The sequence below is a fragment of the Cryptotermes secundus genome, unplaced genomic scaffold (genome assembly GCF_002891405.2).
Source record: "Cryptotermes secundus unplaced genomic scaffold, Csec_1.0 scaffold599, whole genome shotgun sequence".
Lineage (NCBI taxonomy): Eukaryota > Metazoa > Arthropoda > Insecta > Blattodea > Kalotermitidae > Cryptotermes > Cryptotermes secundus.
The window spans coordinates 908,330-921,000 of NW_019730109.1; the positions used below are offsets into that span (position 1 = coordinate 908,330).

General features: G+C 40.0%; 1 protein-coding gene across 13 annotated transcripts in view; it reads left to right on the plus strand.

Annotated features, from left to right (window-relative positions):
- The window catches only part of LOC111866169 (C-Jun-amino-terminal kinase-interacting protein 4), a 114,403-nt gene that overhangs the window by 41,961 nt on the left and 59,771 nt on the right, over window positions 1-12,671 (plus strand). For all 13 annotated transcript variants that reach the window (XM_023854838.2, XM_023854840.2, XM_023854842.2 and 10 more), the window contains 4 exons: window positions 3,457-3,624; window positions 6,565-6,820; window positions 10,309-10,485; window positions 12,284-12,467. In XM_023854838.2, the coding sequence (XP_023710606.1) occupies window positions 3,457-3,624; window positions 6,565-6,820; window positions 10,309-10,485; window positions 12,284-12,467 (785 nt within the window). The remainder of the gene's footprint in view (window positions 1-3,456; window positions 3,625-6,564; window positions 6,821-10,308; window positions 10,486-12,283; window positions 12,468-12,671) is intronic.

A 12,671-nucleotide genomic window follows, 5' to 3' on the forward strand; every position in this document is an offset into this window, starting at 1 on the left:
CCTGATGAGCATAACAGGCAAAGTTGAGGACTGAGTGACTCCTTGATTACCTCTCATCCTTTCAGGTCTTTCAGCATCTCATCTGCTTGAGTCTACTTGGCTGTTGGGTATCTGTGAGGGGGCTGATAAGTTGGACAGGTGTTACCAGTGTTTATGCAGCAGTGATCCCTATTAATTTGCCCATATCTGCTGCTCTTCATAGTGAAATTATTGTGGAATGCAATGATTACTTTCTCCATCATTGAGGTAAAGCCTGATGCTGAACACCACATATTGTACCTGCAGCACTCAAGTCCCTTGAGTTTGAGGTTTTGAATTGTTGACTGGTGCCCCAACATGACTGACTGGTTCACAGTGGCTGAGGGTGGTGCCATGAGCCAACGCCTGGTCATGGTTGAGGTTGCTCTCATTAATGATGCTGATGTTAGCGTCCATGAAGCTTCAACCGATGTCATGGTTGTGTACAGTCCTTGGTGATAAATCTTCAAAATGTGTTCCAATGGATTTTTTTATGACCCTCGGAGGTCAGGCATGCCATAATGACACCTGTTCTTGACCCAGTCATAGCACAAGTTGTTTTAAGTCTACTGCCCTATCTTAAGCTTGCAGGGTGTCCAGCCCTAGGATGAATTCATTTATTATCTGTGTGTTGAACACCCAGATTTGTAGCACACTCTACTTAGAGTCAGCTGTACCAGGACCTCATTCAGGACAGGGAGAGGTTTCCCAGGCGCCATCTGAAGAATTTACAGCCAACTCAGCTTTCTCTCTTGAGTCCTGCAGTGATGTCAGGCTTGGCGATGGTTGTGTACACCCTAGCATCAGTGATCACTGCTCATGGAGTGTCCCCTATCAAGTCTTTGGCAGTTAGGCCGTCATCATTCCTCTTAACTAGTATGATGAGGGTGATAATGCCAGCAGCCCGCTCTTCACACCAACTCTTACTTGTTTCCTGAGCACTGATCAGCCTACTCATCCTGTTCTATTGATAGTCTATTCTGAAATGACCAATGACCCCACAATGCCAACATACAGATTGTCCAGTCCAGCAGTGTGTGGTCTCTGGCAGTGGAGCTACCATGGGGGCTCTTGTCCTAACCTTATGCAGATTTGTTGCAGTTCTTGCTGTTGCATTGTGTATATATGTTTTTGTGGAGAAAGATTATGAGATGTTTTGTGCATGCCTGAATACACATGCACATGTGGTTTTTTCCCTCTCCCATAGCTCTGTCAAGGTAGGAAAATGTGTCCTTTTCATGTGTAAGAGTTTTCCTAACATGAAGACTCATGTTGTGTTGTGGGTTATGCCACCATGGTGTAGTCTGGCAGATGGCTGTCAATGTTTCAGAGGGACATAATGCCTTCATTTCTACCCTTTTCCTCTGAAACACTTGGTAACTGCCTACCAGCTGTCAATATGGTGTCATCACCCAAAAGGCCACGGTATTTCCAGGTAACCAAGTACCCGTGTATTTGCATCACTCAGTAGTACAAACTGCATTGTGCATTATTTAAGTTAACATGCCAGCTATCTTGCACATTTGTGTGCTCATTTTGGAACCTATCTATACTAAAATTAGGGTCTTCTGGAATGTAATACTGTATAGTTAGATAGTTATCAGCATTTCAAAGGAACCTGCTGCCTTGGGCAGTATGTGGAGACATCACTTTCCTCCAAAATGTTAGTACCTGTCTACCAGACCACATGGCGTCACATCTCAGAAGATCGTGATTTTAATGCCACTATGAGAACCTGAAATTCTGTGTCTAATAATGTTGAAGTACTGGTTTCATATGAAAGTCTCCTATGAGCAGAGAAACTGCAGTCTGCCCACCATAATTCTTGCAAGGTGAAGAAACTTTATTTCTCTTAAATTTGCCTTAACCATTGTTCCTGCTTAACTTATTACAGTAATTATTTATCACGAAGTCTAAGATCTGTTTTTTTTTTTTGTAGAGTCAGCAGCTACTGGCATCCATCAAAGAAATTAGTGAACTTCATGCCATCAAATTTATTGTAGATCATGTATCGGTTTCCTACCCTCACACAGTCTTCCTGCCATAAATTTATTAATAAAATGTTATAGCTGTGGTAAAAATTTATTTATGTGACATGTTCACATGTTTGAGGTGCATTGGAAAGTTCCCAGACTAGGTCAAAAAAGAAATGCTGGCTTACCTTAATTTTGGCTGCCATCTCCTTCAAAATAGTCTCATTTGAAACATATACAGCGAATCCATAATTTTTTCCACTCTTCAAAAGCACTGTGGAAGTCATTTTCATTAATGCAGTTAAGTACCGCTTGCGGTTCCCTTTGGATGTCAGACACCGTTTCAAAACGTTGTCCCTTCAGTTTCATTTTCAATTTGGGAAACAAAAAAAAAATCAGGGGACTAAGTCTGGCGAACAGGGAGGATGGGGAATGATAACCATGTTGATCTTAGTCAACAAAGTCTGTTGTTTTCAAGGACGTGGGCAGGCATGTAGATGTGATGAAGGAGCCAATTGTGATTGTGCCAAAGTTCCTGTTTTATCATTGCACATTCTCTCTCTCAAGTGTTTCAAAACATAAGTAAAAGTTAGAGTTGAGCATAGTGTTAGGAGAAACAGATTCATGGTCAACAGTACCCTTCACATAGAAAAAAAAATCAATGAGCATATTCTTTATTGAACTCCAGACATGCTGTACCTTTTCTGCTCTTGCTGATTGTGAACCATTTCACTGTGATGACTGTTGCTTTGTTTCTGGATCATAACGGTATGAATAAATCCAACTTTCATCACCTGTTATAATCCTAGAGATAAAAGTTGGGTCCTCATTAGCCTTCTCTCGTAGCTCAAGGCACTTGCTCACGCGCTGCTACTTTTGATCATTTGTCAGGAGTCTGGGAACAGACTTTGTGGCAGTGTGGCACATGTTCAGATTTTCTGTTAAGATCTCCTGGCAAACTCCATAACTGATCCCAGAGGTGTCTGTGAGCTCATGGCTTGTTTGGCAGTGGTATTTGTGGACGAGTTCTCGAATTTTTTTCAACATTTTCTGTTGTTCTTGGTCACCCTGAATGTTCATCATCTTCAAATGACACTCGACTGGCCTTGAAACATGAATACCATTCAAAAACCGCTCTCCAACATAAAGAATGTTCTCCAAAAGTCTCACAGAGCATTTCAACGGTTTCGGTAGTGCATTTACTGAGCTTCATGCGAAACTTGATGCAGACACATTGCTTGATTTTGCCATCCATCACAGACAAAACGAAAGACAGTCGAAGAAGCACTTATGTAAGAACAGTGCATGTTCACAGTGTGGTGTCACATGGCAGGCTGATGCACTAGGTTTGCAGAATTGTGGCCTTGGCTTCCCCTTTCATCTTCTGTCACTGAAGCAGTTACAGCTGTAACAGTCTGGGAGCTTTTCGATAGCACCTATAAGTGAAGGTTTTGTTTGTTTCCAGTTTCAGCAACCTGTTCAGCACAAGTGAACGACCGCAACGCAAGCCCCTACCTCATGTTAATGTGCGCTACAATGCACCTACACATCTTGTGAGCCCAGCACTTGACACGATGAGGAAACGCTCTCTCAATGATCGAAAACGTGGTTTTGACTTCATGGATGGCGAACTGTGAGCATTGGGTATCCTCCATATTCTAGATATGTACATGATACGCATGATACAAGGGTTATTCTGAAAGTAACTTTTGGTGAGCTGTTAAAAAAACAAGTAATGGGGAGAAACAAATGTTATTATATACAAAAAAAGTATGTATATACTTAAGCTACTTCTCATTGTAGTCACCACCAGAATTAGGCACTTGTCATATCGAGGAAGAAGTTTTTGTATGCCTGTGTCAAAGAAGCCTGCTTCCTCTGAGTTCAGCCATGTTTTGTATCTTGAAACACTAACAAAATTGCATATGGTTAACCATTCAGAACTAAAGGCGTGGAATGCTGACATCAGTGTAGTGCTCCTTCATGACAATGCATGTTTGCATACAGTTTCTCACATTTGAGCATGACTGGAGCATTTCAACTGGGAGTTGTTTGACCACCCTCCATACAGACCTGATCTCACTCCAAATGACTGCCACCTGTTTATCTACCTGAAGAACTGGTTGGGATCACAGCACTTCAACAGTAATGAGGGGTTAATGGAAGGTGTCAAAATGTGGCTCAGCTCACAGGTGGCAGACTGCTTTGACACGCCTACAGAAACTGATTTCCCTATATGACAGGTGCCCCTGTTCCAGTGGTGACTACGTTTAGAAATATCTTAAGTATGTACATATTTCTTGCATATAATACAATTTTTTTTCTCATTGCTTGTTTTGTTAACAGCTCACCAGAGGTACTTTCTGAATAGCCCTCGTATTTGTTACACTGAATAAGTTGAAACTGTTGTATTAGTTGGTGATTATAAAGTGAATTTTGCAAATATCACAGTCAGTCTGTGTAACCTCTACCCTGATTGTGGCTTAAACTGAATAGGTCAGTATATTAATATTCTGAACTGCAAGAATTTGAATTCTTTAAATCTTTTACGACCTGTTGCTTCAGCTATTTAAAGAAAGTAAATTTAAAGAAATTTAGGTACCAACAGAAGAGCAAATGCTTCTGTTTTCCAAGAATCACAAAAATAATGCAATTGTATTAAAACAAATGTATCTATATGTTCATTGTTGACAGAAGAATACAGGTATTCCGTATTACACACTCTCCATACATGTATTTACTGAGAATCAGAAAATTAATATAGGTGTTCAGAAAGGATGACACCCATATTCTCTTATTCTGTTTGTTCAGAGAAAAGAGAAAATAATAAATGTATGTAATTTCATGTTGGCATGTGACACATCAGACATGCTATCTTGGACCTGCCCGGCATGTGAGAACATCTTACCTTACCTATTGCCAGTATTCTGTGGAACTCCTTTCTCCTTATCCAGACTGCGCAGATGTTTGTACTGAAAAGTCATTTTTTCCGTGTTGGAATGAATCGTGCCTTTTGTCTCTGAAGGCCAGTATTTGTGTGATAAAACTTTGTGCCATATATCCATGTTCTCATTTTCCTTTTGTATCAGTCTCTGCAGCATTACCTCCTGTGCATAGAATCGTTAAGTGCCTTGGAGAATCTTCGTGTATAAACACGAGACAGTCCAGTTGTTGAGATCTGGGTGTGGTGAAGGTTGTGCCTCTCTTCTTCATGTTGTTATATTCTCATGGCAAGATGAATCGATCCAGGCACAAGATAGCAGATTTCAAGAGGTGAAACCATTCGTGCAAGTTCGCCACTCCTCCTCTTGCTCTGTGAAGAGGGAGGAAGTCATGATCACATTCCTGTATATGTGGCACTTGCCTGACACACTAACATTTATTGCTCAGAGATCCAGCTCCTCTTGTACCCTCTGAAGTGTACCTTTTACCATCTTCCTTGTCACTGAAATGTCCACAATATGATGAGTGAGTTTGTGGATATTGGCTCCTGGAATGTGACCTCGTATAGTCTGATATATGTGTATGAGACTGTGTATGAGTATGTAATCAAATTCACATCACCTTCCAAAAGACACTCATCTTCATAGTCACTTCTGTGAGGACCTATAGTCAGCTTATATCTCATCTTTGTGGCACATTCATGATGTTCTTGGAGATTATGATTGTCAAGTCCATGTAACTGACATTATTTTATGCCATTTTATTTACCTGTATCTTATGGTGAGCTGCAGAAATCCGTAAGTCCTATTTATTCATACAGGTTTCTCTCTTTCTTTTGCCCTGCTAAGGATTTGTCTTTTTAATGTTCTAGCTATGTTTATGCAGTTTCTCAGTTTATCTCAGTCTTGCTGATCGTTCCAATTACAGTCTGACCTTTATTTAATTTTCTCCATATTAGTAAAGGATTTATAACTTGAATTATAAACAGGCCCACATAGCCTACAATGTTGGCATGCTATTAAGTCCTCACACATCCACATACACACTGAATGAAAAGGGGAGTTTGAGAGAAGTAGACATAACGGGAAGGATAATATTAAAATTGATCCTAAAAGTAGGGTCTTATGATGGATTTATTTGGTTTGAGATAGAGACCAGTGCTAGGTTCTTGTGCCTACAGTAGCAAACAGCTTTATAACTGGTCTTCTATGAAACTGAGGTATTGTATAAAGCTTATAACTTTGTATTTCATATCTTAGGCAGTAAATGGTAATGCCATCTTGAGCAGCATCCAGTTGAAACTGATGTGGGTGACACAATGTGTTGGTCCAGAGGTAATGCTCTAAACTTGTATTTAGGAGGAGCTTGGTTTGAATCTTGACTGAGACGCTAGCTATCATGATCGAGAATTTGCATTGTTTTCCTCAGTCTCTCCAGACATTCCAGGATAGTACCTTGATTAGGCCATGATCACTTCCTTCCAAATCCTTTCCAACTCATTATTCATCTAACACCATATCATCGCACACTACATAGTCTTGGTATTGAAAAGCATTAATAAGTAGCCTGTGAAAAAAAAAAAAACGATGTGGCACTCTGAAGTGTGCATTTTATTCCCTGTGGATACCAGATCATCAGAGAAGCTTGCTGCTCGCCGTGCAACTGAGAGACGAGAACAGTATCGACAGGTTAGAGCCCATGTCCGCAAGGATGATGGACGTTTGCAGGCATACGGATGGAGTTTGCCTGCCAAGGTGCCTGGGACTGCAGGTCCAGTTGCACAGGGAACCAACGCAAGCCGACAACTCACTGCAAGCACAAGCCAGGTTCCAGTGCCAGTACCTGTGTACTGCCGCCCTTTGGCAGAAAAGGAGCCAGGCATGAAAGTAAATACCATCAGTATATGTTCTGTCATTGCAAAAGCTTTTCCATTCTTCACTCCACTGTCAGAGCTCCTGTATGTGTCCACTTTTTCCCCTGCTACATTTTATGTGTTTTTCCTGCCTCTATATCACCATCTAGTCAGTTATTTACATATTTTGCATAGTGTACTAGTTTCTAGCGTAGTTGGTTGAGGCACCGTGCTCCAAGCGAGAAGGTCGCGGGATCGAATCCTGATGAGGTCATTGGATTTTTTCATTTTCCCTAATCATTCCAGCCGCACTATGGCCCTGGGGTCGCCTCGGCCTCTAACAGAAATGAGTACCAGGAATATTCTTGGAATGTTCTTGGGGGTAAAGGGAGGCCGACACGTAAAGCTGACAACCTTACCACCATCTATGAGCCGATTGTCTAGACAATGTGGGAACCTCAACATCTCACTACCCTATGGGCCTCCATGGCCTGTTACAGGGAGACCTTTACTAACTTTACTGGTTTCACATTGTAACTTGGGATAAGTGAACAGTTTGAAAAGTTAACTGTGCGTGAACCTTAAACAAGTTTGTTTTGGTTGAGTTTGAGAGTTTGAATTTTCAAGTTTGGCCACAAAATATTGAATCTACTGCCAAAACAAATTCATCCTATGATGCTGCAGGAAAGTGTTACATGTACCTGGTTTCTGTTTTTGAAGAAGTACTTATTTTTAGCTCACTTTCCTTATTTTTAAAAAATAAATGTAGGCTTGTAAGACAACCTACAGTCTGTGTATGTGTATGCATCTGTATGTATGTCCCCCCCCCACAACTTTTGAATGCCTGCACTGATCTTCAAGAAGCCCTGTATGCCTATCGTGCCACCTAAGGCCATCAAGAGCGTAATTCATAAATCCCCTTCAGCAATGCAGCCTCTGAAATTGTTGAAGTAATGGCCTTGATATTGTGGCATTATTACTTAACAATATTATTTGACTGCCTGAACTAATCATAATGAAACTTGTACAAACTGCAGTATAGTATTCATTTTTAATTTAATATTTCATAGATTAAGAAGGAGTAAAACATTAAGTGTGCTCCATAGTTTAATATTATATTTCTGGTGAAATTTGAATTTAAGTATGTCTAAGTTCACACATCCTTAATTTTAACCCTTGTTGACTACTTCTTAATGCCATATGCAAACTTCATCTCTCTCAGTCTGTATACAAGTTCCTGCTGTATATGTCAAAAAATACAAATATTATGCCCTGTATAACATGACTCATGCTCTTTCTTTTACCCTATTCATTGTAAATGGTGTCTCCAGCACAGTACTCAGATTTTCCAGTGGTTTAGGTTTACTCTGTAATTTTCTTTTGGGTGTTTTTATTTCTTAGAAATTTACTGCATAAATAAATAATTTCAACTTTCTTCTGATTGTTCTTATTAACTAACTCCATGGAGCATAATTCTTAAGATGCTAATAGTTGCTCTCAGCTAGCCAAATTCTTGCCTCTTGCTCAATCATTACCAAGTTGTCAGCATCATTTTGATGTACATAATGGCAAGAAAAGATAGAGTATGTTTCAGTAATAGTGATGACACATTGGTGATGAGCACTTTATAAGCAAATATAAATACCAGCATATGTTTTGTTTATATTCTTGTATTCCTTTACACTTCATTCTTAAATCATTCAGATGTGTGAATTACTGTAGGAGTTACTTTTCTTCCCCCCCCCTCTTTTTTCCCCCCCTGTTGCTTCTCTTGAAAAGTGGTGAGGAACAGAAGTTTGGATTGACAACCAGGTGACCTTCCAGTTCACAGTGTGTTAAAATCTCAGAGCTGGACAGTGTCTGCTGTAGTTTCCAAAGGCTTTGTATGTGTCTGCAGATATGGTGGTGCAGCTGTAGTGAACTTGCAAGGGAGTTCTGCATGCAATGGTGTTGATTTTGTGAGAGCAAAGTTCTTTGAAATACATGGGTTACTTCAAAAGTCATGGCAACTAATTTTTTGGGGGCAAACACATTACAGTGAAGAAAGTTCAAAATATACTTATGAAAGGGCATGATATACCCCTCCGACTGGCTTAGTCAGATCAGGTAGATGTGAAGGGGCGTAGGTATAGTAGGCAAGAAAAATTGCACATTACAGAATGACTGTTTTTTTTTATTCTTTAATCCTCGAAAAATTCAATTGTGATTAAGAAATAAAAAATTCAATTTGAGTTAAATCTGAATTCTTACATTATGAGTAGCAACCTTCAAAATAGTCTCCAAGTGTTTCAAGTACTTGCTGCCAGTGATGAGGAAGACGGCGAATACCATCAGCTTCACCATCTCCAAATCTTGTCATCTCACGCCGAACTGCGTTGGAAATGTCCTCTCATGTATGAAAGCATTTCCCTCGCAATGGCTGTTTCAATTTGGGTATTAAGTCATAGTCACATGGCAAAGAGTCGGGTGAACATGGAGGATGTTGTAGTACTTCCCATCCCCAATGTCGTAAACGGTTCTTGACACTGTTTGCTGTGTGGGTGGTTGCATTGTCGTGAAGGACAGTGGCATTGTTAAGCAGTTCAGGACGTTTATTCCTAATTGCACGACATAAGTTATTCTGCAGAAGGGACTCATAATACACTGCATTGACAGTTTGACCATGTGGAACAAAATGACACAGAATAACTCCCTGGACATCATATGCTAAAATGACCATTAACTTAAAAGGGGATGGGTTTTGACGAAACTTGTGCCTTCGTGGCGACTCTGGATGTCGCCACTCAGCGGACTGCCGTTTAAGCTCAGGTTCATACTCCCTAGCCCATGTTTCATCGATGGAAATTATCTGATTCAAGAAATTGTCACCTTCAATTTCATATTGTTCGAGGTTCACACGACTTGCTTCATAATGTGTCCACTTTTGAACCTTGTTTAATTCATGTGTCACCCACTTCGTAGCAATCTTGCGCATGTGTAGGTCTTTTCGTAAAATTCAATGCACAGTTGCCTGATCAATCCCTGTATGTCTCTCCAACTCCTTCAGAGACAAGCGCCTATCTTCCTCCATGCACTGGGCGATCACGGCACGAGAAACGTCAGTACGAACAGACACAGGGCGTCCACTACATTGCAAGTCGGCACTTGCTTCTCTTCCATGTTGGAATGCTTCTATCCACCTTGCAACAGTTCTGTATGGTAGAGCACAGTCACCCAGAGATTCCACAAGCTCTGAGTGACATTCAGTCGCATTTCTGCCACGAAGCACTGCTATTTTCACGTAACAACTCTGTTCCAGCTGGCTAACGTTCATTCTCGATGAAGGTTATGATCACACTGACTTCGCACTGGACTCGCTTCATTGTCTTTGGCCTTCCGCATCATCTAGTGGCATCATTAGAAATCAGACGTTGCTGTCTCTCAGCCGCAAATTTGGAAATTCTAGTTGGAGCTTTCAAAATTTCGGAAAAATTATGTAGCCATGACTTACTTACCCACATATATGCTAATTTTGAATTTCAGATATGGTGTGCAGCAGGGGTGAACCTACAAGGGGGTCGTACACATGATGGTGGTAGTATTGTGGGTGCAAGTGTGTTCTATACCACAAGTCGATCTGAGGGTGAGGAAAAGGGTGAAGGAGAAATGCCAGAGAAGACGACTTGCACTGAGGTGGACAAGTTGGACAGAGAACTGAAGGTATTTGCTTTAGCTGTACTTTACTGCACTCACTCTGAAAATGGAGGCAGTATGTTCCTCAAAATCATGACAGCCAGTTACCAGACTCTATATTATCACAATTTTATTTCTATGACTGCTTTATTTTACCATCTCTTGAATCTCTGAGCAGGCTGGTATAATAATAATACTCTTAGACTTATATTTAGGCTGTAGCTGGTTTGAAACTCACAGACAAGTGCTGGAAAATAGATTATAACTGCCTCCTTACACCTTTCTCCTTTCTCATACATTTTCATTAGGCACTTTATTGCATATAACTTCTGTGGTTAAAGCAGTGCCATTAATCTGCAGAATAATTTATTTCTTCAAATGTGAAAAACACTGAGATGTGGTAGTTTTGTGTACAAAGTAGTCTTGTCACCTGGGCATTTTGACATGTAATGTGACAAAGTGACTTCATCTATAAATGTACATTGTAGATTTTATTTCTTAAACCATTTAAGCTTTGCATAAAATAAAAACAGTAAATTCAGATCTCATTAATTTTGTATTAAACATAGGTAATTAGCACTTTACAGTGAATGTTATGCCTTCCTTTTTATCAAATAACTTGTTGAATTTAGAATTTGAAATTCTGGATTATTGAATGCAAAATTTACCTGAGATTTAAGAGATTTATTTTGTATAACTTCTTCCAGGTCACCAGCTATGTAAGGATTAATGATGAACACAGAAAATATTCACAAGTTTTAAATCAAATTACAAGTTGAAGAGTTCTGTCTCCCATGATATACTGCCATGTAAGTCAACTGACATTTGGAGAAATATGTAGCCTCCATATTCAGGGTCAAAGAGGAAGCCAAACAAGAAACCAACATAAAGCAGGCAGCAAGCAAAGCATGCTTCATGCTGATAGATACTATAGGGTTCTGACGATGGTGTATAACACACAGAGATACTGGGTTTTTGGGTTTTATCCATCGTTCAGACTCTAAATAACTAAGAAAAAAACACAACATTTCGGAAACTGGATCTGTTTCCGTCCTCAGATGAGGGAAGACACCTACACTGTTGGCTAGCTCGTTCTAAGGGACCCAACAGATTAGGTGTCTTCCCTCACCTGAGGATGGAAATAGATCCAGTTTCCGAAATGTGCCTTTTTTTTTTCTTAGTTATTTAGAATCCGGACGATGGACAAAGTCCGAAAACCCAGTATCACTGTATGCTTCATGCTGGTTTCTTATTTTGCTTCGTCTTCAACCGTGAAGATGTAGGCAACATATTTGTTCAAAATGTCAGTTTACTTTACGTAGACTGTACAGCTTTATGTCTCAGAAGACAGAACTCTTCATACTCACCACTGGGAGAACTTCATTCTTAATAAGTGACAAGTCAGCCATGCTATATCCCAACTGTGAACATTAAGGAAGCTTTTTTGCTGTGGTGAAAATGAAGTTTCTGGCCTTCTGTGATATGGTGTGTAGTTGCATAGGTGGTTACCACCACTTCAAGAGAACAAACTGCCTCCATTATCTGGATGGAAGATGAATGAGACAGCTTCCTGAAAATGTTTGTAACCACCTCTGATACTACATGGTTTTGTAACCCCAAAGACTACATTCTGTATAATGAAATGTGTTTGACACTTTGAGATAACTCCACAGATAATAGATATGTTTAAATCAGGTCCAAGAAAACCTTCCACATTAACTTCATGTAAGAGGAACCTTCAAGGGGGCACAACATAGAGGATTACATCATTGTAAGTTACATGAATATAAGAACATGTTTCATTAAAGCGATATAATTGTTCCAGAAAGGTGAGAAAGAGAGTCGTGAAAGCCAGGAACTGGAAACACAGCTCTCCAGTCTAGTGTGGATTTGTACAAGTACTCATGCAGCAAGCAAAGTGACTGTTATTGATGCCAACAATCCAGCAGACATCTTGGAGTCGTTCAGTGTGTGCAGTTCGCACCTCCTCTGTATCGCAAGTGTGCCAGGTAAGGCTAATTTTTGTCTAAATATCTAACTTGACAGAACAGAGTCCTTCTAATCTTATTTCTGTATTTTCAAGTTTAATACTAGTATGTTCTTGTGAATGTCTGTATATTTCATACCCCTTTGTGTGTACAACATATTTTGTCCTGCAAATTATGAAGCTATTCATTATGTACTTTCATCCAATCATTTATCTATCATCTCTT